This window comes from Amphiprion ocellaris, chromosome 10 (assembly GCF_022539595.1).
Source record: "Amphiprion ocellaris isolate individual 3 ecotype Okinawa chromosome 10, ASM2253959v1, whole genome shotgun sequence".
NCBI lineage: Eukaryota > Metazoa > Chordata > Actinopteri > Pomacentridae > Amphiprion > Amphiprion ocellaris.
In genome coordinates this window covers 12,158,681-12,186,363 of record NC_072775.1, presented here as the reverse complement: position 1 = coordinate 12,186,363, position 27,683 = coordinate 12,158,681, and the positions used below count along the sequence as shown (strand labels likewise).

The following is a 27,683-nucleotide window of genomic DNA, read 5'->3' as shown; positions in this document are numbered from 1 at the left end:
GTTAGTCTGTTGCATTTAAACTTAGAGGTCATTTCTCCCTGTAGTGATGCTGCAACTGCACAAGCATGATCTCACTTTATGTTGATGCTACAGATGAGATGTCTTCAAATCAGATGGGAAATGTGATCACACATGCATGCAGGAAGGCCTGATCAGCCCATTTGGATAATTAGCTGGACCATCATTTTATCATTTGTGTCACTGTGTCCGACCGAGCACGAGCACGCACGCACGCACGCCTTTTTGCTTTTCTGTCAGCCTTAGCAACAAGGAAACACGCTTCTCCCATTGGCCTCCTCTCACAAGGAGCTGCCTTCTATTCGCCCTCCTCACTGCCACTCAGCAGAGGAAGTGAACACTTGCTGTGGCTGCTGCGGATTCAAGGGCAGCAGGGCTGGGTAGGTAGGTGGGTAGGTAGGTGGGTAGGGTTCGGCCTGGCTGCGCACTGGATGCCGGAGGGAGGAAAGGAGGGGGGGAAAAACACGTCTGTTATCGTGATGGGTATCTTAATGAAATGCAACTGGCACACTTCTCTGGATGCATGCGTTATTTTCAATCCAAGCCCCACTGTGTTCTGTTGTGGCAGTCCAATGAGGCTCATAAGGAGCCTGCACTGTTTTGCAGCATCTCTAGCGTAGACAAATTGTTGCGCCAAATGCACCGTTTTCCTCAGCTGCGTGTCGTCGGCCCTTGACTGTCATCCTTTGGCGCAGGTTTCTCATCGCCTCAATCATCGCTAATTCTGCAGGTAAGCGGGTCGATTTTTATTGCATTACGTTGTCTGAGTCGTGGATGTTTATTGTGCATCACATTGTCATCAGCGTCGTTGTACGGCTGCACGAAGACTGCGTGTGTTTGTGCTGTGACAGCGCAAAAATAACAATCAATAATATAAGCAGTGCAGTTGTGGGAACCAGACTGTTTAGTAATAATTATGCAATTTGTGAGGCCTGTGATTTACTGGGCTTCTGATTTATTCCTAAATATTTTTATAATTGTGGATGTCATGCCCTGGAATCTAAACTATTATTACAATCTGTAGTCTATATAATTACATTTATGAACTGCTCTTTGGAAAATCCCTTTTGTGCATTTGGCGTTTTTAACAAAAAAGTAGGTTACAATGGCCTCATTTTGCAAATCTACGCATTTCACGTGCAGCTTTCATGCCAGACTGCACCGTACTGTAGAGCCTTGTTGTGAAAATGCAGTAACAGCAGCACACTGTGTTCCAAATGTACTGTAAGACTTGGCAGACATGTCAGCCTATATATTCAGCAATGCAGACAAAAATACCAGCACGCCTGAGTAACCTTCAGCATGCTTGACTTTAGGGGGTTTGTGGATTTGAGAAAGCATCTCAGCTGCTCCCCACAGCCATGTTCTAGTCCTGGTTGGAGTGTTTGACAGATTGTAGGTCAGGAGGAGAATCCCTGATTTGGATGTTGATCAGTGTGACTGAGGTGGTTGGACATGTTTATCCAGACTGATGACTCATTGTTGATGGCTACAACTGCAAGATAGATAGATAGATAGATAGATAGATTTTTGCAGGCTGACAATGGATTTCTGCAGTCTGGAATGTCTGCGTCTTCTGTTGATGCTCCAATTTCATGTTTGTGGAGAGACAGCTCAGTCTGTTAGCCTTTACTCAGCTCCAGGTTGTAACCAGATAGCACTTATTGCACTGACCTTGAGACCATCCTGCTACCAATAACAACAACATGCACATGCACAGACACATGCACCCACCTGTGCATTAAAAGTCTGTGTTTGTAATTCACCTTATCCAAGCTCTTGTAAAAAATAAAAACCTTGTTGATTTTGTATTAAGCCAAAAGCAGATAAAACACAAAGAAACCATACAAATATGCTGTTTATCAAGTCATCTTTTTATGTAGTACCTTTAAAACAACAGTCATGTGCCAAAGCGCTTTTCAGTCAAGAAATAAGATGAATAATGAAGAGATGAGATTGCAAATTTACTCAGCAGGTTTAAATATTAATGTTAAGACCATACAGTATTATTTATGATAGCTATTTACCTGAGTAACTTCAATATTAATGTTAAAACTCTACACAGTGATATAAAATACAAATTTACTTGATTGAACCATCGCATACCGATAGTATTATGAATAATGGAGACTTCAAAGTTAAGACCCTACAAATTTACACCTATTAAACCCAGTGAGTCCAATGATTCCCTATGACCAAGCATATATGCAACAGTAGAGGGAAGGAATTCCCATCTAACATGAAAAGACCTCCAGTAGAACCAGGTTTAGGGAGGTTAGCCATCTACCTTGACTGGTTGGAGTGAGGATAAAGGTGAGAGACAAAAGGATAGCAAAGACAAATAGACAGTGAATATGATGACATAAACTCTGGACAAGACAAGTAAACCACAGATGAGACTCTTGCAGCTCCAGAGTCAGAAATACCTGCAGCGAGGTCACAAACTACCAGAGAGAGAAGACACAAATATGCAATAGTGAATATAAATGAATGAAGAGTTATTTAGTTAAGGCAGGTAAAGCATATTGGCTAGATTGAGAAACAGGTGAAACTATAATAGCAAAAGAGGAAAGAGAAGACTGAGTGCAGTCCGGCAAATAATCAATACGAAACAGCAGGATGATAAAAGAAACCAAGAGGGACACGACTAGAGCAGCTTCAGGAGGAACTAAAAGCAAGGGGGAAAGTGGCCAATAGTGGGACAGAATTTAATGTGGTGTGATAACTGAAAAGAACCTTTTCACTTTGAGTCCTGAGGTGTGAGTGGAGAAACTGTGACATTGGCCTAAATGGCCTCGGACCAGAAAATGGAGTTGACAGTAATGATGTGCATTGAGGGCTTCATAAACAAAGAGTAGTAAATAATAGCAAAATTTTGAACTCAATTCTGTATTTCACAGAAAGCCAGTGCAACTGAGCCAGACATGAAGTGATGCGCTGTATTTTCATCAGTTAGAAGCCTGACAGCTGCATTCTGAACTGCAGTCAGGTCAGGTTAGATTCTGAAACAAAGGGAGCCACAGTAGTCCAGCTGGGAGCTTATATTGCACAGATAACAGTTTTCAGGTCTTCGTGAACTGCCTGTCACAATGTTGCTGACTCACTAAAGTTAAAAGAAGAGTCCAGGAAGACACCAAGACTTGACAGCATTGTGCACATTTTCAGACAGTGGTGCATTGCTAACACTGCTTACAGAACTGAGAGGACCAAATTCATTTAGCTGCCAGTTACAGTGATGGTGTTAAAGCAATACATGTAGTATTTTCTACATGTGTTCATTTGCATCTGAAGGGGATTACAAATAAAGATATATATTACATTATATATTATATTTCAGTACAGACACTTTATATGACTTGAGAAACTTTACCAGCAACAATATGACAAAGAGAATCAATGGAATCGATCCACTTTCCTTAGCTATGTATATACAGAATCTACCATATTAAAGTACATCTATAGTGATTTATTCGTTTTATGTTGAATTTTATCAACAGCCAAATCTACACATGCTATACTGTGAGCAGTAATTTAGAGTGTGTCTTGTTGGCAGTGATGTGCATGCTGTGCTGTTTCAGTGTTTCTTTAAAGGGGCAACAATAAAGCTTTGCCGTGTGTTATAGATGAGACTCTTCCTGTTCTGTTTCCTAGAGATAACCAGTTTGTGTTTGTATCAAAAGTGAGGACCAACAATGTTTTGTTTGCACTGCGCTGCTAAAATACAGTTTAGTAGTGACTGGACATGAGTGTGTGTTCCTCTTTGTCCATTGGAAACAGTGTAGTTTGGAAAACTATTATGAAACTGTTGTGAGACATACAGTTGACAGACATGTACACAGTCATGCCCTATGACTGATGTTTTCTATTTATGTGTATCCTGATTCTGACCACGTGAAAAGGAACAGATATTAATAGCAAACATGTGGTTTGGATTGTGAATGGTCAGTCTTCAGTGACATTGACACTCTAGTACGGAGCAGTATTGTTTTTCTGTTTGTTAATGAATGTGGACCTGCTGAATATTGAGGTGCTTTGTCCTCCAGGTAAGTGTGTTTTAGTGGAGCTTTATTGCTGTTGGAGCTGGACTTGTGATTTGCATGGTGGTAAACTGAAAGCATCCTTGCTCCTGCTATGTTTCATTTCACGAAACATTGGCTCTGGATTGATGAAAAGATACAGAAAACCATGCCATTCTCACTCTGTTGCTAGGAAACAGCTTGGGCCCAAATTTGTAGGAATCAAGCTGTTCCCAATTGCTTCCAGCTGACATCTGCTAACACTGCAAACATTTATATTGTTTGAAATGTTTGAATGTGGGAGAACAAATGATTTCTGAAAAGTAGGCCAACCGACTCGTGTTCATACAATGTTTGTTTTTACATTTTGTACTTTTTTTGTAAATCGACATTATCTGCTTGTTGTTTTTTGTTCGCTATGTTTAAAATGGAGCATTTCAGTGATGATCTGTTATCTGTGTGATGCAGGGAAGCACCATGCTGACCAGCATCACTGAAGGGATACTGTGCTGCCTGACTGGGAAAGCTGCCAGTCTTGTCTTGCCTTTGGAGTCATCAGAGCCCTCTGATGGGTTTGAGTTTGTGGAGGTGAAACCTGGAAGAGTCCTGCGAGTTCGGCATATCGTCCCTGAGCGTCAGCCCATAGAAACAGAAAAGGAAGTTGCAGGAAAGGAAAAGACAGATGTTGACTGTGATGACTCTCCTGAGGATGCCTGTAATGACAGTGATACCAGCAGCAGTGTCCACTGTAAGAGGAGGATCACAGTCTACCGCAACGGCCAGCTAGTGATTGAGAATCTTGGGGATGTTTTGCACTCTGAGATCTTGCAGTGTCAGGATGGGGATTTGGAGCCCTGTAGCACTGTAGAGGTGGAGCTTGCTGACTTTAAAGAAATAGCTTCTTCCCCAGACCCTAACCCTGTTCCCCCTCCAGTTCCACCACCTCCTGGGGAACAGAAACCTGCTCCGCCTCCTCGCCGCCGCCGTCGCAAACCCAAACGCACAGTGGTCATCGACTCAAAGAGGGTGATCTCAAGCTGCAAAGGGACGCACTCGGATGTAGCGCTGTTCTTTGTGCATGGGGTGGGAGGCTCTCTGGACATTTGGAGCAGCCAGCTGGACTTCTTCTCTCGCCTGGGCTATGAGGTCATTGCGCCAGACCTGGCGGGACATGGAGCCAGCACTGCCCCACAGATTGCAGCAGCTTATACCTTTTATGCCCTGGCAGAGGACTTGCGTGCCATCTTTAAGAGATACGCTCGTAAACGCAACATTCTCATTGGCCATTCTTACGGGTGAGGATTTCTGAGATATTTTTATTCTAAATCATTTGGAAGAGTCTGCAAACAATTCTACAGAACAATTTTGTAGCAGTGATTCACATGTTGCTAACATGCATCTCATTACATCTCTTCCAGAGTGTCGTTCTGCACCTTCCTGGCCCATGAATATCCTGATCTGGTTCATAAGGTGGTGATGATCAATGGAGGGGGTCCCACAGCTCTGGAGCCCAGCCTCTGCTCCATCTTCCAGCTGCCATCTTGCGTCCTTCACTGCCTATCTCCCTGTCTGGCCTGGAGCTTCCTCAAGTAAGATCTGCATTTATACAGAGGCAGAGTTGACACTAGAAAGAGCGACATACCACAGTAACTTTTCTCAAAGAAAGAAATATTCCAGGCAAAATGTTTAAAATATATCACAAAATGACTTACAAATGAAGCAACCACTATTTTCTAGCACTCTTACAATTTTCAAGTAACGTTTCTTCTCTTTTTCTAACCTCTAGAGCTGGATTTGCCCGTCAGGGTGCCAAAGAAAAGCAGCTGTTGAAGCAGGGCAATGCCTTCAATGTTTCTCCATTTGTCCTGCGAGCCATGATGAGTGGTCAGTACTGGCCTGAAGGGGATGAGGTCTACCATGCCGAGCTCACTGTGCCAATCCTCCTGGTTCATGGCATGTGTGACAAGTTTGTGCCCATGGATGAGGACCAGCGCATGGCAGAGGTACAGTACATCTTCATACTAATATATATAACCAAAGTTTATTTGTTATATTTAATATGTTATGCCTTATTTGAGCTGTGGTACTAAATATGATAATACTCAGCTGTAATTTTTGGCTCTGTTTCTAGATCCTTCTATTTGCGTTCCTGAAAGTCATCGAGGAGGGAAGTCACATGGTCATGATGGAGTGTCCTGACACCGTCAACACCCTCCTCCACGAGTTCTTTCTATGGGAGCCTGACATGTCCAGAAAAGACAGCAGCAAGACAGACGCAGAGAAGACAGTTGCTGTCAGTGACACTCTTCACACACTGAAAATCAATAAGGTTATGGACAAATAACCAACAAGGGGTCTAGTTTTATCACAGAACCAAGCAGAGGGCCTTTTTTGGCAGTTGTGTGTTCTGAAGGCTCCTAGGCTGAGAGCTGTTATTAACAGGGCCACATCTTAAGGATGTGGACGACTACTGGTGCTCCAAGATAAAGCAGGAAAGAACATTTGATGAGAAGAATGGATGCAAATACGCAGTTTCTGCTTTGCTTTTTGATACCAGTTTGTGCTCCGTTGCATCATTTTGCAAAACGACACAATACCTGGAGGTCAAAGGGACTCTTCATTCATGATTAGTGTATGAAGAGTTTGTGGTGAAGAACTAACTATTACAAGAAGGAATAAAATCCAGGAAACAGTGTCAAAATATCCTCGCTTTTATCTTGAATATTCTGTAAAGTACTGCAGAATTTCTGTCCTACCTTTATGAAATGGTGAACTTATGGTTGGGTTCAGTTTAGATTTGCTGCCAATGGGGAATGGACAGAAATAAGATATAGTAAACTGAAGAATCAGAGATCTGATTTGCCAGTGATAGAAGTGAAGGACAGCTTATCACAAAATAAAAGCGTTGGTAACAGTGATTGTCAAATACTGACCAGATGGTGGTGGGAAATGGGTTCAAGACCTTAAATATATGCCAATGTACATGCAAAATGTAATTAATAATTGCGTCACATGTATACATAAATTATATTATGACAGACAGAAAAATCATAGTTCACTTGCAATCCAGCCACCTATTAACCACATCCATACAATGTGCAGTGTACACTATGTCAAACACCAACACTCACAGTCATAGCTATCTACTAAAATTGGCTGACAGATTTCCAAATCACAGCGATCTATTTTCCATATACTGAACTCTAATGTAAAGTCTAAATTTAAAAAGCTATGTGTCAGTGTTAAGCACAATGTAACCAATTCATCCTTTCATAGTTGCATGAAAATGAAGTAACATTCAGTAAGAGATTTATAAGAACTGGTTGCAAAAACAGATGTAAACAAACACAGATGCCAAAAAGTTCTGTCCCTTGATTTTAGCAGCCATTTATTCAATGCTATATATTATCCTAAGGATACAAAGTACTGAGGCCCTGCATGAGTTCACAATATGAAAAGATATGAGGGTTGTTTCAGACAGTTTCAATATGTTGTCATATATAGAAAAATTCCCGTGCGCTCCTGTTTAACCAAATGGGTGTTCCTCTTAATCTGTAAGTATTATTTTATTTATTTTGATTCTGAAATAACAGCAACCTCCATGACAAATTGTGGTTGTATTGACCGCTTTAAGCTGTTGTGTCTCAAGCTGATAAATGCAAAATGAGTGTGTTCTCTACTACTCTGGTTCACTATATTTATCTATTTGTGTTAGACTGAAAGACTGAGCAGATCATTTTGCTCAGTGAAAGACATTCACTTGTGGATGCTGCTTTGTCTCATAGTGGGACAGTAAGGTGCAATAAAAGCACAGTCTAATACGCTCCCTGACAGTGCTCATCTGTTGACTGGATAGTTCACTGTTTTGAGTATCGAAGAAGGTATAAATCGGTGGATTTGAAACTGGGTGTCCAGTGCTAAAAAATCATATGAGTCAGCCAAAGGAGAAAGTCCTCTTAAAATGTAGGACATCTGTGCTCACCGTGCTGGTCTGTTATATATACATTTTCAGAGAATGCTGATGCAACACGACTGGTTTTATGCAACTGGAACAAAATAGAAACAGAGTGGAGATGTAACAGACTTGGTATTGACGACTCTAAAACATTATATATTCTCTGTGGAATTTCCAAAAACCAACAAGTGCTGCTGATTTGATGTACTGTACATCTTCTTTGGTGTAAAAGGTCAGTAAAACTGTATGGACTACAGGGTGCACATGTACTTCCTCTTATGCTAAAAGTGTGCATATACAAATTGTCAGTGCTCATATGTGCTATATCTTTTTGTGGTTAACAAAGATGTGTTAATGTTATTGTTGCATTTATTCATGGGAATCATAATATATGCACTGCCTGAATGTAGATGCATATAACATTATATAGCCTATCAAAACAGTTGGATTCAGTGTATGACTGTGCCTTTCCTGGCATGAAATAAAACAGATGTTCACAGTTGAAACGTGTTGTTGCTTATCTGTTTTTTTACAGCAATATAATTTGTTTTTGTGAGCGTTGGATGTAATTATCGGAATTTATTACAAATTAGGAACAATATAATACAGGTATTTTTTTTATGGGGAAATTAAGATTAATTGTTCATTGTTGTTATTGCACAAAGAAAAAAGCAACAAGTTTGAAAATAATTATTAGATCACCCTGATCATTGTTTTCTACATCTTCCATGTTTTTTCTTAAGGCTGTAGTCTAAGTTTGCATTTTTAAAACATGAAGGTATCTACCCATAACCTCATAAATCTCTTCTTTCAGTCACTGTTGAGTCATAATTTAGTTTCAATTATCAGTTGACTTCACATATTCAGCTTATCCACAAAATAAAGATGACACCAAAAAGCTATCTACATTTTTACAGTTTCAATACATCCTGTCTTTGAAAGCAATTTATTGCACCTATTGAAATTTTCAAAGGCTTAATTCATGTATTTTAGAGGATACTGAAATTATTTAACCACTTTGATTAAATCAAACAAAAGAGTGCTGAAGGCCTTTTGTGTAGTTTTTGTAAAGAACACAGAAAGCGGTTTAAGAATTATTTCCAAAGCTACAGGCACTAAAACTACATGAAGAATAGAATCACATTAATTGTTTCTAATCATTATAATGAATGCACTCATTGCCTCTACTCATAGCAGTTCATCCAGTTTAATCAAATTCCCCAAACATTACACGTTGATTGTGCTTTAGCCCAACATGCATTATCTCTGTGTTATTATTCTAAAAAATATTAATTTCAACTGATTTAGTCTGAGTTCTAGAGACACTAAAATTATATATCAAATAGATGACTAGTCAGAACAGATGATTAAGTTACTAACATAATAATCTAGACACCTATCCTTTAATTTTCCTTATATTAGAAAGCCACACTCTCTGTTTGAAAACTTTATCAAAAGTGCAACAATATAGGCAATATCATGGCTAATTAAGTAGGTATTTACAAAAAAAGGTCTCATCCATCATAAGACGAGCCTTCAGACTCGCCGTCTGATTGGCTGAGCGTCTCCCATGCGTGTTGTGGTAAACAAAATCCGAGCTGCGTGTGCATGCGTAGATCTGGTAATGGAGGATAGTGATCTACTCACAGGGGGCTTAGTTAGCAAGCTGTCTTTTCCCTGTTATGTTCCCAGCCACCGCTTCCATTGATTACTTGGTATTTTCAACACAAGGGACAACCTCTGAATCAACCGAGAGCAGCTGGTAAGTGTTTGCATGTCGAGGTAGCTCCGCCGCAGAATGTTAACTTAAGAACTCACGGTGCTAATCTGGCGGCTAAGCTAGCCGGAACTGCTATCCAGCTAATGTAGACGGTCGGGTGCAGTCTAATTCGTGATGTAGACATCATTGACTTGGTACTTTTACCGTTTGTGGTGTTTGCATAACTCGACTCAAACAGAGGTTCAGACGACAATTTAGAGGTTAGTTAGCTGTATTTTTTATTTTTCAAACGTGAAATTCCTGCGATGATAATGCTAAAGCTAGCTCTCTCAAAGTTTGCTAACAGTACTCGGGATGTAGCTATGATGGAGTCTGCAATTCAGAGATTAGTCTCATCCCTGCACGGTGTTAACGCGAATTAGTGGCAGGTTAGCTAACGCTGTGTTTTGATAATTGCTTTAGACACTAAGTTTGCATACAGTAGTATTTGTTACTTTGCACTGTCACGAACGTACCAGAGCTAAATGGGACTTGAACACCAGTGCTATGCTATCAGACCAGCTCGTGCTAATTTTACATTATGTGCCGTTACCTGAATTAGCTCATGTTTCTTTAGCAAGTTAGCAATGAGCTAATGTTAGCTGGCCCGGCTTCAACAGTCGGGCCGTATTAAAGCGACTGTTAAAGAGACGCGGGCTTAGCCAATCGCAGGCGGTAGTATCTTTGTCCCAGCTCCGTCCAGGTTAGCCTATCCCACCCCATAGTGAGGAAACGTGTAATTCACACAACAGAGACATTTACCTAGACATATTTCAGTAAGATTATGCTTTCTCTGCTATTCACTACTTGCGATATTAAGAGTATAAACAGGAGAGATTTAATTTGCAATGGGAATGTATAGCATCAAGGATACGGCTACCTTTAGAGACACACGGAACAAAACTATAAATACAGTTTGCAAATGGTCTTCTCTTCTGAGTAACAAATAAATCTAATATCTATTTTAATATGTTCTCAACCATTGAGTCGGACAGTATCCAATAGCGTGACCAAAACACAAACTCTTCTTTGACCGCCTTAAAAAGCAGCTTTATTCAAATGACACGATGCCACAGATAACAAGAGAAAGATGAGAACGAGCTGTTGACATGCTGGGCGCTGACATTTCAGACAGGGCTTCAGCCAGTCACTTGAATAGCCACAACACCACCATTTGTTGTCTAAGGTGTTGTACTGTGCTGTTATTTCACACAGCTTGGTGCAACAGTCAGTGTACCACATGATGCTCTGGATAGACGTGGTTGAATTTGATATGATGTGATTCTGTCTCCCATATGGTAATCCTTACAGACTTGTTATTTCTGGTCTATGACCCCACTCGATCTGCCCAGCAATGTTTCCAACATTTTGCATAGTTCTTTCATTCTGTTGTAGAGATGCCATTTGTTTGAACAACAAATACGTATTTCCCTACGTTACAAAGTATGGATGGATTTAATAAAATACTGCATGCTGCATTTTTGTCCACTATATTTAGTAGTCATCAACCAGTTGCGTTAAAATATTTGTACTGTCAGCAACCACTTTGTGTGCCAAAGTTATGTTATCACGGGTACTTGCAACGAAATATTGTTTTGCTTTTTCCCATGTTATTATTATTATTATTATTATAATTGCTGTTTTACAGTTGTTGAATTTAGCTGTGCAGGTTAAAGTGCAAGAGTCAGCTAAAGGTGTCTGTTGGTACAAATTTAGTAGTGTGCTCCATTTAAAATGGCACTGCATCAAAATATTGCATTATAATGTCACAATTTCCCCTTTTATGATCTGCAGGAGCAGCCATTAAGTTTTGGGATGGCGTCAGACGTGGTTTCCCAAAACCATGGTACCAAGGGGATCATGACTTTTTACCCCACTGCTGCTGAATTCAAGGATTTCAGCCGCTACATTGCATACATGGAGTCCCAGGGAGCACATAAAGCAGGCCTGGCCAAAGTAAGTACCAGTAGTGTCTGATTTCACTTAAGTCACTTTCACTTTCTTTGTAATGTGTATGGGATTATATTTCTTAGCAGCAGAAATTGCTATGGTGTAAAACTAATAATCATCATCGTATATCTGTTTTTGTTCTCTAAACTTATTTGGCCAAATATAAGGATATCTGTTCTTAAAATTCCATCACTTCATATGCAAACATGTGTGCAACAGCTTGTCAGAAATAAAAACGCAAATTTCCAAAGTTTTGCTTTAAATAGACTTACAAACACTGGTACAATAACAGTATTACTCACTGTCTGCTTTCTTCCTTCAAGATTGTCCCACCAAAGGAGTGGAAGCCCAGAAGTTCTTATGATGACATTGACAATTTGATGATACCGGCACCCATTCAGCAGGTGGTGACAGGCCAGTCAGGTCTTTTCACGCAGTACAACATTCAGAAGAAGTCCATGGCTGTCAGAGAGTTTCGCAAGATTGCCAACAGTGACAAGTGAGACCTGCTGAATGAAAGAGATTTAAGCCTGAATTTTTTAAAAAAATACTATCTGCATGTTTAACTTTTTCGTGCTGTAAAGTCATTCATAGTGTCGGTGCTAATTAAATGTTGTTAATGCCTTTTGTAGGTTCTGTAGTCCACATTATGATGACTTTGAGGAGCTGGAAAGGAAGTACTGGAAGAATGTGACATTTAACCCTCCCATATATGGGGCAGATGTCAATGGAACCTTATATGACCCAGTGAGTTGACGTTCTTTGGATGTTGTGACTGTAGTAAATGTTTATTAGTCTTGACAGGATTTGTAATAGTTCTCTGTGTACCTGTTGACGAGGTTTATAGAGGAAGATAATCACGTCACTCATCATAATGGACTTTGTGATTGCTTCTAGGCATATCTATTGATCTTACTGTTTCTGTGCTCTGGCAGGATGTCAAAGAATGGAATATTTGCCACTTGGACACCATTTTGGATACTGTGGAACGTGACAGCGGCATCACTATTGAGGGTGTTAATACACCTTACCTGTATTTTGGCATGTGGAAGACCACCTTTGCATGGCATACGGAAGACATGGACCTCTACAGTATCAATTACTTACACTTTGGAGAACCGAAATCATGGTGAAGACACATGATGCTTAATTTTCTTGATTAGATACATGCTACTTTATACTCAGAGGTATCTCAGATATGTGTTGCTAAATGTGGGTATTTATACAATGCTTATTTTGCCACATAAAAATAATCATAATTTACGTAAGTAAGAGTCACCCCACAAAACTTTGATTTATAGAAAAGTTGTGTATTGAGACAAGAAAAGATGGCTCCTTCCATAGGCAAATATAGCATCACCAGGGAAACATAGCATTAGCCTGTTGGATTGGAATACCAGGTAGAGAAACTGCAAGCATTAAAAGTGTTGTGCATTTATGTTCCTGCACTTATTGTATCTATAATATCTATAGTATTTATAAATGCATTTTAAGTCAGGCTGACAGTCTCTAAAGTGGATGGATAAATACTCATTTGACTGTCTGCAGGTACTGTGTTCCTCCAGAGCATGGGAAAAGACTAGAGCGTCTGGCTAAAGGTAGGAGACTAGTGGAATATCTTCTGTATATACATAATCTATCAACTGTCATGGAAAGTAACACTTTTCAGTTATATATTTTAAAGCAATTTCTATCTGTTCTCTCTTCTTTTAGGGTTCTTCCCTGGTAGTGCTCAAAATTGTGAGGCCTTTTTAAGGCACAAGATGACTCTCATCTCTCCTTCGATACTGAAGAAATATGGCATTCCATTTGAAAAGGTAACGGTCGACTGTGTTGATTTTGTATTTCAAACAAGGGACCTCTTTATCCTTGGAACAAGGGTTAAATCTATAAAGTGCTGTTACTAAATCTTTTTAATATTACCTCTTCCTAAGATTACTCAGGAGGCTGGTGAGTTCATGGTAACTTTCCCCTACGCCTACCATGCTGGGTTCAACCACGGCTTCAACTGTGCAGAATCCACCAACTTCGCCACAGAGAGATGGATCGAGTATGGCAAGCAGGCTGTTTTGGTGAGGACCCCCAATGACCGCATAGGAAACTCTGCATAATAGCCTGATCTCTTTTTGTCTTATTATGAAGAATGAAATCATTTACATTATCAAATGAGTGTTATAAATGAACATGGAATTATATTCAAGTAATAGTGATTACTGAAGCCACAATCTCTTGGTGTTTTTCTCCCCTTTAGTGCTCATGCCGTAAAGACATGGTGAAGATTTCCATGGATGTATTTGTGAAGAAATTCCAGCCAGATCGCTATGAACATTGGCTGGCAGGGCGGGATGTGGTACCCATCGACCACTCACGGCCCACTCCGGAGGCTAAGGAGTTCTTGGGCGAGTCGTTCAATGACATCACCAGCAGCAGCTACAGTAGCTCCATCGAGGGCTGTTGGGAGGATGGAGAGCGGAAGAGGTGGGTCATTTACTCTGAATGTCCCTTATCTGTGTGCCTTTGTTGTACCCTTGTTTTCAATTAGTGTTGTTTGGTTTTGCTCAACCAGCCAAGATTCCCACTGACATGGAGCTATTGGATTATGATAAATGTATCAGTCACTAGTAGAATGTTCTGTATTATTCTCAATGACAACACCTTGCAGGATTTCCTTCTCAGAGCAACTGTGTATTAGTCAGTATTCAGAATTACGTTTGTTTTTAATGTGATTAAGTTAAGGGGCATGTTTGCCACCACTTACATAGTTGCTCTTAGTAGCTGACCATAAGTACTCCAAACATTTTCAGTTGTGATACACTTCTTAATTCCACTTTCCAGCACAGATTTGGTTTGTATTTTGAACAAATTAGAGTCAAATGGTGATCTATTGCATCTTTCTATGTAATGTAAATCAGAGCTAGTTATTGTGCAAAGGTGAAGTTGCAAACCGTGGTACATCCTAGTTATTTTTCTCTACAAGACATTTTTTAAATTGACGTAAATCACGGCAGAGCAAATGTTTGCTAATTACTCTTGAAAAACAAATTACTGCTTGTGTTTGTTAAAAATTCATCCATGAGGATAAAGGAATGCATTTTTTCAAGAGTGCCCAGCTTCACACACTACACCACATTTGGTCCTGAAAGCTGCTCAGTACCACCAGTTGTCTCTGTTTTTCAATGAAAACTTCAATAGAGCAGTTTATGTGTCTTGCCAAAGGGAACACATTAACTATGATCATTTTTAAACTTGGTAGTTTTTGTGTTGTAATGAATTCTAGTATATAAACTGAGAGCGATCAGCTTCAGTTAATATAGTCAACCATTTAAATAGAGTGCACTGGTTCTTTTCTACCTTGATGCCAGTTACATCATCTCAACTCAGGTTATCTGATACTTACTCTTGATTCGACACCAGAAACTTTTGAGAGTAGGCAAAAGTAGCTCAACCATCACCAACTTCTGGGTGCTTGTGATTGGATTTCCTCAGTTTCAGGTGTAGGATGCAAGCGTTGCAGCTGGTGTAGCACCTGCTCTGTTAGAAAGTTCAGATGGTAACCAGATAGCCAGAGAGGGGCATTTTATTTAGTGCTATTGATGTCAAGTGACTCACTGCATTTGAATGAATTGCTATGAATTTAGAAAACACAGCCGAGAGACAAAGCTGTTTTGAGATTAGCCTTTTCTGTCAACATCACCATAGTTTCTTAATCTGTTTTTGCATTATTTATTTTACTTACATTTTTGAAAAAGGGCTAATTTCTTTATTCTGTTTAACATACATCTTTACATTGCTGTAGTTTATGATTTATATGTTGTCAAAAAACACCCAAAACTCAAGACAAAACTAAATTGCAACTAATATAAAGACAAATCTATTGATATATTTGGAGTCGCTACAAACATTGACATGTTAAATTGGCAATTACAGTGTAGAAGTGTAGTCTCTCTGCTTCAGATACCTGTTTTTTATTGTGTTCCTATGTTTAACCTGTAAGTAACTTGTTGGTATAGTTGTAAGTGCTGTACAGTTTCCTAATGCTAGATATTAGAAAAGAATGTGAAGGAGTTATTTTGATTTCAGCTCTTCACAATCCTCTGTCCCATATCTTTACTCAGCACTACACAAAGGATAGAGACCAAGAGACACCGTGTGTATCTGGAGTTGCCCGAAGAGGTTGTTCCCAAAGATGAAGATGATGATGTTGTAGCGCAATATGGAAAGCGTCCCAGGCTAAGTCTGATACCTCCACGAAATACTTCACAAGATGGCAAGAGAAATAAAGGTATTGTCATCATAACATCATTGTACTGGCTTCCTATAGGGCAGCTAAGCCTATAATAACATTTGCTTTTGGTGAAAAGTAATTGAGTGGAGTGAAAGTGTGCATTTTCTCCCTTCGATTTAATTTACAGGCCCACCAAAGTTGGTTGTCACACCAACCAAGCTCACATTAATGGATCCATTTCACAGGGGCCTGACCCAAAGTAACAGTGACGGAGGCCGCCCTCCTCATTATACCAAGACTCGCGCACCTGCAATCTCATCTCAGTCTCAGCACAGAAACGGACATCTATCGATTTCAGTGGCACCTATGTGGACAGAAGTTGCAGCTCAACCTGCCCGCAAAATGGGGGTGGCAAGCCTGCTCTTCCACAGGACTCTCAGTCCAAAGGACACTCTTCAAGTGCACAGCTACACCCTGGAAAAGCAGCGGCAGCCTCACACACAGCTCCAGGTGCACAGCTATGCCAGAGAGCACCAACCCCGTCATCTCCAGCACAAAGCCTGCACACCATCACACACACAGGTTCAGTCGTCATCTCAAGCCCCAAGCTGCGAGAGAACGGAGCCTCAGATGGAATCTAAAATTGTTGTTACCAAAGTAGCACAGAATGAATCAGAAGCACAGAAGCCTGTGGTGCAGGAACAAGAGGAGACCAAACCCAAAGTGTTGATACCCGTTGAAAGTCAAGCAGGAGTGGAGAAGACGGAAGTCGTACCAACCGTCACCTCTGCTCCCCCTCATACCCAAACACAGTCTCAAGACTTAAGCAATGAGAAGATGGAGGCTCCCAAGAACAACAAGCGAAAGGTTTGTGTTTTTGTTTTTCAAACTCAATTTTCTAGATACTCACATATCGGATGTAACAAGTGAAAATGTCACTGTGAGTTTAAATTGTTAGGGTGCATGTTTTGACTTTCCTGTCAAGTCATTAACAAATTGTTCAACTCACTGGCTGATCACAAAAGTAGTAATTAGTAAACTTAGGCCTTGAGTAATGAACTAATATCCAACAGGGGTTTTTCTTTACACAAATGTTTGCAAATAAATGCCCTCCAACAGCCCTGTAAGGCACAACAGGAGGGGAGAGACAGTCAGGGTTTCTTTAAAGACAACTTGGCAGCAAGTGGCCTAGGTTTGCTTCAGTAGTTTCACACACTAACTGACCCAGAGTGAGAGTGATTTCTGTTTATAAAACTGAAGTAACCAAAAGTTTTTCTCTATGCATGGTTAACAAAGTGTTTACTGGTGTACACCTCTGTTGTGCAAGTAGGGACCAAAAAAAGATGACTTTTTGGTTGCTCTGTACTGGTTTTCTTGCATGATGTTTGTATACTAACATCTCTGAGCTACTAACGAAACAATTCTGGACACTCTCTCTGATGACAGAATACACTTTAATAGACATGGTTCCAAATTCTGCCATGAATTTTCAATGTTATTCATGCTGTTTAAACTACAGAGTAACCAATGCCCCCTTGCGGATAATGGCATTATCCTCCTGAAAGACACCATTCCTATCAGCAAACCAATCCAAGATGAGGTGAAGGTGATTCCTCAGAATCATCACGTAAGTAGTTACTTCCTGTGACCAAACTGTCAAAAGGAATGGTTGGACGTGATGTTTATCTGCAAATGTATGCACACCAGTACAGAGCTCCCAATACGCCTCAGTATGGGGAGACTTTATAGCAAACGATCTTGATTTGTTCATTGCAGCACATACAGCATAGTTCTTGTTTTGAAATGATGTTTTGTTATACACTTCTTGCTCCAGCAGGTGTCAGAAGAGCAGTCATACTGCAAGTCACTGGTGTCAAAGCAGCAGCAGCAGGAAGAAGAGCTCTGTAAACTGCCTCGCCATCACCCTCTAATCAGAGAGCTACACAGTGATGATGGTAGGTAGTTATTGAGTAAATTTACGTAATGTGGTAGTATGTAGTGTTACAGTTTACCAATCACTGTATTTACCGTAGTAATTATAGACCCTGTTTTAAGAACCTTTGCTATTCATTTTATGCTATTTCTAATATATAGTTATTATCAGCTCATCAAGATTCAAATTCTCATGTCTTTCTCCCTGTTATTTTCTATACTGTAATGCATTCACCATCGTCTTTCTCCTCCAATTATACCCCCCCATTTGTCTGTCCCATCATCTTTTTTCAGATGTGTATGTTGATGTGGAGGTCGAACAAGAAGAGAAAGAGGAGTGGGCAAAACCGCTAACCCAGCTGTGGCAGTGTCGACCATATAACCCCGAGGCAGAGAGGAAATACAACAAAAGCATGGGCCAACAGGCTCCTTACTGCTCCATCTGCCTGCTCTTCCACACTTACCATCAGGTAACAGCTAAAGGCATTTTCCACTTTTATAGTGTGTGTTGTGTCATCTATGTTTTGTTACCTTTCTTTTATATTAATGTCTTGTGGACAAATGTGTCAATGCTGACATTTGTGGCAATCAGACTTTAAAACACGTGTTACAGCATCAAGTAAAAATTATATGGCAGAGATGTGTCAGTGCTCAGGGCTATTAAAAACAAAAATAGAAAGATAAATGTTCATTAGTGTGGTCTTTTTTTACTTGATTGATTTTATACATAGCTGAAGGCAAAACAAAGTTATAATTTCTAATGCAAGATTAGTTTTTAAGCAAAACAAATGTGGTACATGTTTAACTGATAAATTATAAGTTTCATTTACTACAGTATTATTGTAATTGTCTTAACATTGGCTTAGGTAACTTGTTTGATGGAATATCTGTGAGTTCTGATTTTCATAGAATTAATCCCTGAAGTAATATCTTAACAATTTTTTTGTCCTCTGAAGTCTGAGTCTACTAGCGCTAGTTCCACTTTGACATTGGTGAACCGTCCAGGGGGGCAACAGTGGTCCAGACCTCTCATTCCTGAAATGTGTTTCAACACCCAATCCAACAAGACGACTGATAGCGGGGAAGGACAGCTATCTAACCCTCATGTAGCAGAAGACGGGACCAGCCGACTGGTCAGCTGTGCTCAGTGCTGTGTCCGTGTACATACAAGTAAGCCCCTTTTCTCTGATGAACAGATTTCTATTAAAATTTGTGTAGGTTGGAACACTTGACAGATTGTTAAATGAAATCTCTCTAACATGCTGTACGAGCAGGTTCTTTGCTATTCTTTGGGAAACCAAACATTTAACTGTTATTCTTAAATCTACTGTTACAAACTGTCATAACTCAAGGGCATGTCTATACTGCTGACAGTGGGAAGCTTGGGGGGATTTTTTGTGGAAAGAGGAAACTCGCTTCTCTTTGATTTACCCAAAAAATGGATTGGTTCCTCTTCAAGGCGGGGTCATGCTTGCCCCATGTTTGGAATGAAACTGTTTTCAGTAGGTGTAACAAGAAGTCTTGTTGCTTAACTAATCTTCACAGTTACGCAAGCTAAAAAGTAAATCCCACAACACCTCTGGTAGCTGTGGGCCAGACAATACAAATAACCAAGCTTGAGAATTGAATATGTGCCATGTTCTTCTCTGTTACTGTGTAGGCTGTTACGGTGTGTCTGGGGATGAAGAAGAGCTGGACGACTGGCTGTGTGCCCGCTGTGAGGCTGATGCTATCACTGAGGTTAGTTAATTGGGGTAGGCACCTGATAGCAGATCATTTGAGGTAAATTATTTAAATTGCTCTCAATAATAATGACCATGTTGCATAATACAGGGTGTTCTTAAAGTCTGGACACATAGGAAATCTCATGAACTATAATTTTTTTTGCCTTAACAGATAAAATATGGCTATTAGATTAAATATATATTTGATTCCTTATGAACTATATATATATATATATATATATATATATATATATATATATATATATATATATATATATATATATATATATATATATATATATATATATATATATATATATATATATATATATATATATATTAAAATTTTTATTTTTTTTTTTGCCTATGTGTCCAGACTGATTCTGGTAAGTGATGAGGGTTCTGGAGTCAGAAAGCTCTGCATTACAGATTATGAACAGTTAAGCACAGTGGAAAAAATAGGTTTTGAAAAGCCTAGAAAAATGTTTTCAATGGACATACAATTTTGTATGTGTAAAAATAATAATTTTCCTGACATTGGAACTGAATGCCCTAACCTTACATCTGTAATATCTGCACATTTTTTCAAAGTAAACATGAAGTAAATCGCAACAAGCAATGGTCCAGAAAAAGCATAGAACAAAAACCATGTGACATGTGACCATGTACAGCTCACTTTCTCAGGTGAAAGACCAGTGGTACCAATTTGCAGCATGGCTACCCTTGTGGTTCTCTCGTGTAGCCTTTCTGTACTGCATCTCATTGTTGTTTTGCTGTAGGGCAAAATGGTCTTGTTTGTTTGTTTGTTTGTTTAATACAATTACAATCCCATTTTATAGAATAGAACTGTGCTTGTTGTAACCTGTTACAGTAGCTCCAGTCAATGTCTGGACTTTGTTGTTAGTTCTAGTGTTGTGGTCTCGTTTTTTCCATTTGTCTGGATGTTCTCTCATGAAATACTATCCTAAACCAACCACAACAGTACTGCAGAAGCTAAGCAAAGGATGCAGCAGCGATGCAGGAAGGCGAGCAGTGTCTATAAAATAGTATTATTTACTGCAGAAAAAGTAGCAGGGCTGCATTATTCTACGATCCAAATCTTTGGTAAAATTTGAAATGTTCAGTGTCGTAGGTTGGTGAATGTGAAAGTGGGAGCGTGTAGGCAGCAGAAGGGAGGAGGAAGCTGCATGAAATGTGCAGCCCACAGCAGTCTTATACCTGCAGCCTGGAACCGTTGAGTCGTACTCATGTGGAAGATCCTAAGATAAACTTGTACTATCTGCTTGGGGCGTATTGTGAAGTTATTTTTATAAATGAAGTTAGTTGCAGCTGCTGACACTACAAACACTGCAGCCCTCTTGTATCATGATGATGAATTAGTTCCACTGTGGCTTCATATTCCTTGTTTTTAGGACATCAGACAAAAATTAATGTGTATGTGATGATGGTGGTGAATCAGTGTCTTAACAGCAGTATTAATTTTACCTAAAAGCACAACATAAACTATAATGTTCCACATGAGCAACACAAAGATAGATACTGTAGTTCAATACATCTGACAAGCCCAGCTTCTGTCACACTAAAATAAACTCTCTGTTCCGCCACTTCCTTTGTACAGAGACAGTGAGAGTGTTCCCTTCCTTTGTGTGTTTTGGTTTGGGGAATTTGTTTTTCCCACCTTTGTTATCTTCAAATTTCCTTTGCTTTCAGCATTCCTGTATGCTCAGAACAATAGATGTTTGTGAAGCATTCTGGGAATATTGCTCAAATTTAGCTCTAACACCTTTGACCACCAGTGGGCAGTGCTCCACTTTCTGGTTCATTGAGACACCTGAAAGGACATTGATTTTGTACTGTTTCACTTGTCTAGTTTGTTTTCAGTGTAGATTTTGTGATCTTCAGCTTTTTTTCTTATTAAAGTATTTTAATAAGTGTAATAATTTGCTTTGCATATCTGTTAGATGTTTTCCATGCTTGTAGACAGTGCAGTGAGGCGTTGCTGACAGTTGTGCTGGCAGGTGCACAGTGGGTTTATGAGAAACAAAGAATGAGCAATAGATTAAGCTTCATATGTCATTTATCCAGTCGAGGAGACACATTTATCCCAAATTTGAGCAAAAAAATATGCACAGTAGACCATCATGAATTCAAACACCCACATTTAAATGTGATAAGATGAAGTAGTTGTATACCAGAGTCAATATTTAACACATTGTTGTGTTTTTTCCCTCAGGACTGCTGTCTGTGTTCCCTGAGAGGTGGAGCTTTGCAGAGAGCCAACAACGACAGGTAAGTAGTACCAGCAGATAATAGTACTGTCACTGCAGTGTAGGAAAAAAATGACTCAACTTCTTAATTGCATCCAGCATCAGGGTGACATGAAGTGACATCAACTCTTTTCGTTGAAGTTGATGATGGGATTTTCGAGAAGTAAAATGTAGAAAACATTTTCATTATTGCTGCCTGTTTCTTCAGTCTGTTACTGCTCAAATCCATCTGGCGCTTCCAGCTAAACTCATTTTTCAAATGCAAACATGCATACACAGTATACATGTGTGTGGGTGGCTATCACACACACTCACCTTGTGGTTAGTTTGTCACAATGTGCAGGGCATGATAACTGTATGTCAGTTTAAATTACAGGAAATCCTCACCAGAAGCAGCATTTCCCCATCTTAACGTGCTTATGACAGCAGGGGATCTACTTGGTTGTCTCTTCTTATAATTGTTCAAAATTTCGCAATATTTCACATTTTTGCATTTTAACAAACTACAATATAGTATTTTACTATTTTTAAAAATATGGAATACTTGGAGAAATGTAATGAAAATGTACAGTAAAACTAAAACAGAGGCTTTTGAACTCAAGATGAAGTTGTAACCTTGATTTAAAAAAACTAACTTAATTTAAGCTTTTAGAGCTTTTGAACACTTGTTTCTCATATCATAGAAATTGCTATCTACTCCATATTCTTTATAGAGACAGCTAGATGTATATCGTCAAGACAACTGTGGAAACGAAAAGTACTAAGGAAAACTGAGCAGTTGTTCAAAAATAGACGATGCAACTAAGTGAACCTTGAGTTTAGATAATTGATTCTCAGACAATTGTTTGATAACGTGTAGAGAATTCCTGATATTAGATGGGACTACACACACAATGTTTAGTTGTTTTTTTTGTTGCAATGTTCTGTTGTTTAAACCACATTGCTGAATATGTGCACTGACATTTCTAGAAACATTGCACCCTGGACAATGTCCTGTTTGTCCAGTATCCGCTTCATGTTTGCCTTTCACACAGGTGGGTTCATGTGCTGTGTGCCATCACTGTGCTGGAAGCTCGCTTTGTCAACATCACCGAGCGGAGCCCCATTGACCTCTCTGCCATCCCACTGCCACGCTTCAGACTGGTAAGACACAGCAGCTACAGCCTTGTGGTGTAATTGGATATGGCTGCATTGATTTGGCTGAGAGGAACTGTTTTTGTGGCCTTTCCCTACCTCTTTGCGGTGTTCTCTTACATTGAATTAGTGAAGTTGCAAGCAATCTTTTCTAACTGGTCTTGGTTTGAATATCTCACTGTAATCATGGCACCTTTTGGCTTATTGGTGGCATTATGAGTCAGTTTTGTTTTTTTGACCTCTGTTCACCTTTGACCCACATATAGATCAGATTGTTCCTGCACAGAGCTGTACTCTGACGGCCTCCTTGTGGTTCTCACTGAGGACACACGTTTCACTGTAGTGAAACTGGTGTGGTGCCTGTTGTCTCTCTTTATGGTTTCACTTCTCATTCTGGTTCCTGGATGTTTTTGAAAAACACATGCTGCTCATTTGCATACTGGACATGGTTCTCATATAAAACAATAAACAGCCATTTTTAAACTTTGAGTCAGCTCCCTAAAGTTTTTACTTCAAAATAATGTTCAAGTCTAACATTACGTTTACCTTCTGAGGTTAGTTTGAGTCACAAGCAGTGTACTGGAAATAATCCAGGGCTTTGGTCACAATAGGTGGCCTTGTCTCCATTGTTGGTGTGGATCTCAAAGGAACTTTTCTCAAAGGATTCACTTAATAAGGACATATGATGTCAGTATGCCATTAAAGTATCAAAGGGAAGTTGTGTAATTTCCCTCTACATAGCTGTGTTCCAGTTCATGTCTGGGTCTGTCTACCTTTGACTCCCTTTGATAACTTTTCTCTTCCTCCTCACTTGGCTTGTTTCCCTTCTCCTCCTTTCCTTCCTCTGGATTTCCTTTGCTTTAACCTGCAACCCATAACTCCACACTTGTGCCTTTGTCTCTGGCAGAAGTGTGCATACTGCAGGAAACGGATGAAGAGGGAGGTGAAGGGCTGCTGTGTCCAGTGCTCTCATGGCCGTTGCTCCACAGCATTTCACCCCACCTGCGCTCAGGCAGCTGGTATCCTCATGCACCCAGATGACTGGCCGTTCGTAGTCTTCATCACCTGCCACAGACACAGAACACCAGTCATACCTGAGGTAAACTAGCAGAGTTAGGGTCAGGCTGGTAGTAATGAATTGGATGCAATGGTCACATAATTCCTGCAGACATTTGCTTGTGAAGCCTTATTTACGTTTGGAGGGTTAACTGGACCATCTCTTTTGAAAAGAAACAAAACCAAGACACAGCACGCAAACTCAATTGCTTATCTCACTGCTTAGCCTGGTTGTTTAGCTGAAAAGTCAGTAGTGAATAATTTCTCCACAAACACTTTCTCCTTTTTTGAGAACTGATATGCATGCTGTGGAAAAGTGCCAGGTTTATCCTAACTTGATTTATGAGAGTGATTTTGTCTGCCAGAAACACTCTTTTTGAGAGCACCTCCCTTTTGATTTGCTTTGGATGCTCATGAGATTATTTATTCTAGGATAAATAAACATTATCAGTTCCTCATTGGAAAGAAATGTTCCTTCTGTTATCAGAATAAATGAGCTCAGTCTAACACCACATCCACAATCAATCCTTGGTTGCTTTATTTCCTTTTCTAGCTGTTTCTGTTAACTAGCAGTCATTTTTAGTATCATAACTGAAACTTGTTCACACGACTGTTACGATCTGTGTTGTCATTTGTTGTTGTGCTGATCAGAATATAACCTGTTGGTATAAGGTCCTGTCACACTCAAAATTAAATACAGATTTCTTTTATTCTACTTCAGAAGAGGATAAATGCATCTGTCATAATGCTGTCTCTGTGACATTTTTACTCGTTGAATCTTAATGTGTGGGTTCTTGTAGAAAGCGAGGCCTGCCTGATCAGCCTTGCGTCTTGCCTCCACCACTCATTTAATCAGCTGCAACACTGGTTTAGCTGGGAAACTGCCACAGTGATTCTTACTATTGTACGTGTTCACAGTGCTTTAATTCACCAGGCGGGGAAGACAAACATTTGCCTGGTGCTGTCAGAGATGTGCAACGATCAAATTCTTGTCCACCGAATGAACTCGTTAAAGTTTTTATTTTGTACCAGAGAGCTGAGAGAGCAGCACCTTTTTTTTTTTTTTTTTGATGCACATTCTTAACAGTGTTTTGTCAGCACTATAGACTTGTCATTGCAGAGTTATCTTCATAAGCTTTAGTTGTTTACTGCACTGCAATCAGTCTTATCTTTAATGTAGCAGTTAGTTCTGTGGAATGATAAGCTATTAAGAGTAACACTCAGTTTTTCTCCTTTAGCGCAACAAGGCTTCCATGCGAGAGCTGGCAGTGGGTCAGAAGGTGATCTGTAAATACAAAAACGGCCGTTATTACCACAGCGACGTGGTGGAGCTGACCACCGCTACATTCTACGAAGTGGTGTTTGACGACGGATCATACAGCGACAACCTCTTCCCTGAGGACATTGAGGTTAATAAATTGCTTCAGGCATTATAAAAATGTGCATTTGGCTGTGTCATAACGCAGATAAACTTAATGACCGATATAAAACAAGATAGCCAGAGTTTCAGGGTTTTAGATAGGTTTCTTTACTACGTGACTTGAGTTGACCATGCTTTGATATGTTTGCAGAACCGTGACTGTGTCCGCCTCGGTCCACCCTCGGAAGGTGACGTCGTTCAAGTGCGATGGACAGATGGTCTGATATATGGAGCCAAATTTGTAGCATCGCACTCCATCCCCATGTACCTGGTAAACCTCCCTTCTCTGTTTATGTGTGAGAACGACACACATAAACTGTCTTAAACCACAATAAAAAAAAAAGTGTGGTTGAACACGTAGCACAGTCATCGTGAAACTGTACTCATCAGTTTATGATACCTGAAACTGAAGTGCTCTCATCTGGTTGGCGTAAAACTTTTTCCTCCAATTATTTTGTAGTCTATTATCCAACTGCTAACAACCTTAATTTTACAATTTACAATTTCCTGTAGCAGATTTAAATCAACATGAAGCTCTTTACATGCCTGTGTGCGTGTGTGAATATTCAGGTGGAGTTTGAGGATGGGTCCCAAATCACAGTGAAACGAGAAGACATCTACACTCTAGATGAGGATCTGCCCAAACGAGTCAAGTCACGAATGGTAAACTAAAAATATTAAATTCCTTTTATGCTCAGAACATATGCAATAACAAGTGTGACTTTTGGCAAGCAGTTATTTCTACATCCAGCGTTGTGTTTCGTCCTCAGTCGGTGGCATCAGACATGCGCTTCGAGCTCTTCGCACAGAGCGACGTCAAACAGAACTCCAAAAGGCAACGGGTCATCAACTCTCGATACAGGGAGGACTACATCGAGCCCGTCATCTACCGAGCCATCATGGAGTGATTTCTTTTTCCTGCTTTCCACCCTGTCAACCCACCACAGAGAGCCAAAGGTTTTCATTTCTTGGTCTGGCTTCTCTGTTTCTGGCTACTGCTAATAGAAATGACCACCCCTGCTCCTGTTCTTCCACGGTCCGTCGGGCTCCATATTTATAAACTACGGCTGGGACTTTAAATGACTTTTGTGTGCATTGAATAATATTCTTAGACCTCCATTTCTCACTACACTCTGTAGATTGTTATTTTTTTCCTCCATTTCATCATTTCTTCTTTTTCTCAGGAAGAAGCCATCAATGAATTATTAAAAATTGGAAAAGGTTGGACTATCTTAATGGGGCAAGATGTTTTCTTTTTCTCTTCCACCACTTTTAGCAGCCGCAAACTAAATAACTACACAGTGTACAATAGACTGTTTTTCTAGTGATTTTTCTTACAGACTCGTGTTATTTTCATAACAGTTGATTACAATAATGTTTTGCTGTGAGGAAAATGGGGAAGGAGGGTTTAAAGGAAGCATTATTGAGTCGTGTAGTTTCACTCCACTCAGAGTATGCTAGCTGTTGATTTCATGAATTGTTCGATTAAACAAGAGTTGTGTTTAGTTGCAACCCCAAAGAATTCAAAAATGTCTCAAGGTCACTTTTTTTTTTAAACAAATCTTTAGATTGTACTTTTCACTTCATGCTTTGGATAATGTGGTTGAGGAGTGTGTTTCCAGTTCATCTGTACTGAGTTTTGTCATCATGCATCTACTGTAAGGACAGAGGAAGTCTAGACGTGTTTTATAGGCCCAAGCCTTACATTTCAGAGGTCAGATAATATAGTTAATTCCCAATGGGTCAATAAAAGTTGCAGTAATGTTTATTTAAATGTACTGTTTTATTGAGAGAAGGGAGCAGAGATAAACAGGCTTGGTTGTTGCATGTGAGTTTCCAGGGTATAATCAACAGTGTTGGTATTTGCTTCGGAAAGTTCACAACCAGCTTTGGGCACAATCCTAATATCACTGAACTTTTAATATGTGGACATGTTAGCAATGGACTGCTTCTCTACTGTCCGCTGCAGAGAAAACAAGAATTATTTTTCCACTTCATCTCAATAAGAACTCTCTTAATGTAGGCTTACAGTGCCACATTTTTCACCCTGAATTATTGTAATACAGGGAGGTATGCTGTAGAGTTTTCAGTTTTACTACAGCCTTCCACCTATAATTCGTATAAGAATCTGCCATGAGACAGAAACTAGCTACTAAAATCCATAACTATTCACGGTCGGCTTTCAAGAACAGCTGGATTTTCCGAAGAGGTTCTGTGAAGATACACA

General features: G+C 39.8%; 2 protein-coding genes across 6 annotated transcripts; both read left to right on the top strand.

The window, feature by feature from the left end:
* The first annotated feature begins 403 nt into the window (after positions 1-403).
* Positions 404-8,495, top strand: abhd8a (abhydrolase domain containing 8a). Of its 2 annotated transcripts, none has more exons than XM_023267848.3 (5): positions 404-748; positions 4,503-5,329; positions 5,453-5,623; positions 5,821-6,037; positions 6,166-8,495. In XM_023267848.3, exons 2-5 carry the CDS (start codon positions 4,512-4,514, stop codon positions 6,376-6,378), a joined length of 1,419 nt encoding a protein of 472 aa, XP_023123616.1. In that variant the 5' UTR covers positions 404-748; positions 4,503-4,511; the 3' UTR covers positions 6,379-8,495. The 2 variants fall into 2 exon arrangements, with proteins under 2 accessions (XP_023123616.1, XP_035802972.1); XM_035947079.2 differs by lacking the exon at positions 404-748 and adding an exon at positions 3,922-4,061.
* Positions 8,496-9,595: 1,100 nt separating this feature from the next.
* Positions 9,596-26,692, top strand: kdm4ab (lysine (K)-specific demethylase 4A, genome duplicate b). Of its 4 annotated transcripts, none has more exons than XM_023267854.3 (23): positions 9,596-9,751; positions 11,543-11,704; positions 12,022-12,197; positions 12,331-12,445; positions 12,634-12,827; positions 13,247-13,296; positions 13,412-13,515; positions 13,633-13,770; positions 13,950-14,176; positions 15,814-15,980; positions 16,111-16,790; positions 17,443-17,550; positions 17,761-17,878; positions 18,150-18,325; positions 18,812-19,025; positions 19,516-19,595; positions 21,813-21,868; positions 22,881-22,989; positions 23,888-24,079; positions 25,275-25,445; positions 25,608-25,727; positions 26,027-26,119; positions 26,227-26,692. In XM_023267854.3, the coding sequence occupies exons 2-23, from the start codon at positions 11,564-11,566 to the stop codon at positions 26,362-26,364; spliced, it is 3,567 nt and encodes a 1,188-aa protein (XP_023123622.1). In that variant the 5' UTR covers positions 9,596-9,751; positions 11,543-11,563; the 3' UTR covers positions 26,365-26,692. The 4 variants fall into 4 exon arrangements, with proteins under 4 accessions (XP_023123622.1, XP_023123621.1, XP_023123624.1 ...); XM_023267853.3 differs by having other exon boundaries at positions 17,758-17,878; XM_023267856.3 differs by lacking the exon at positions 17,443-17,550.
* The last annotated feature ends 991 nt before the right edge of the window (positions 26,693-27,683 follow it).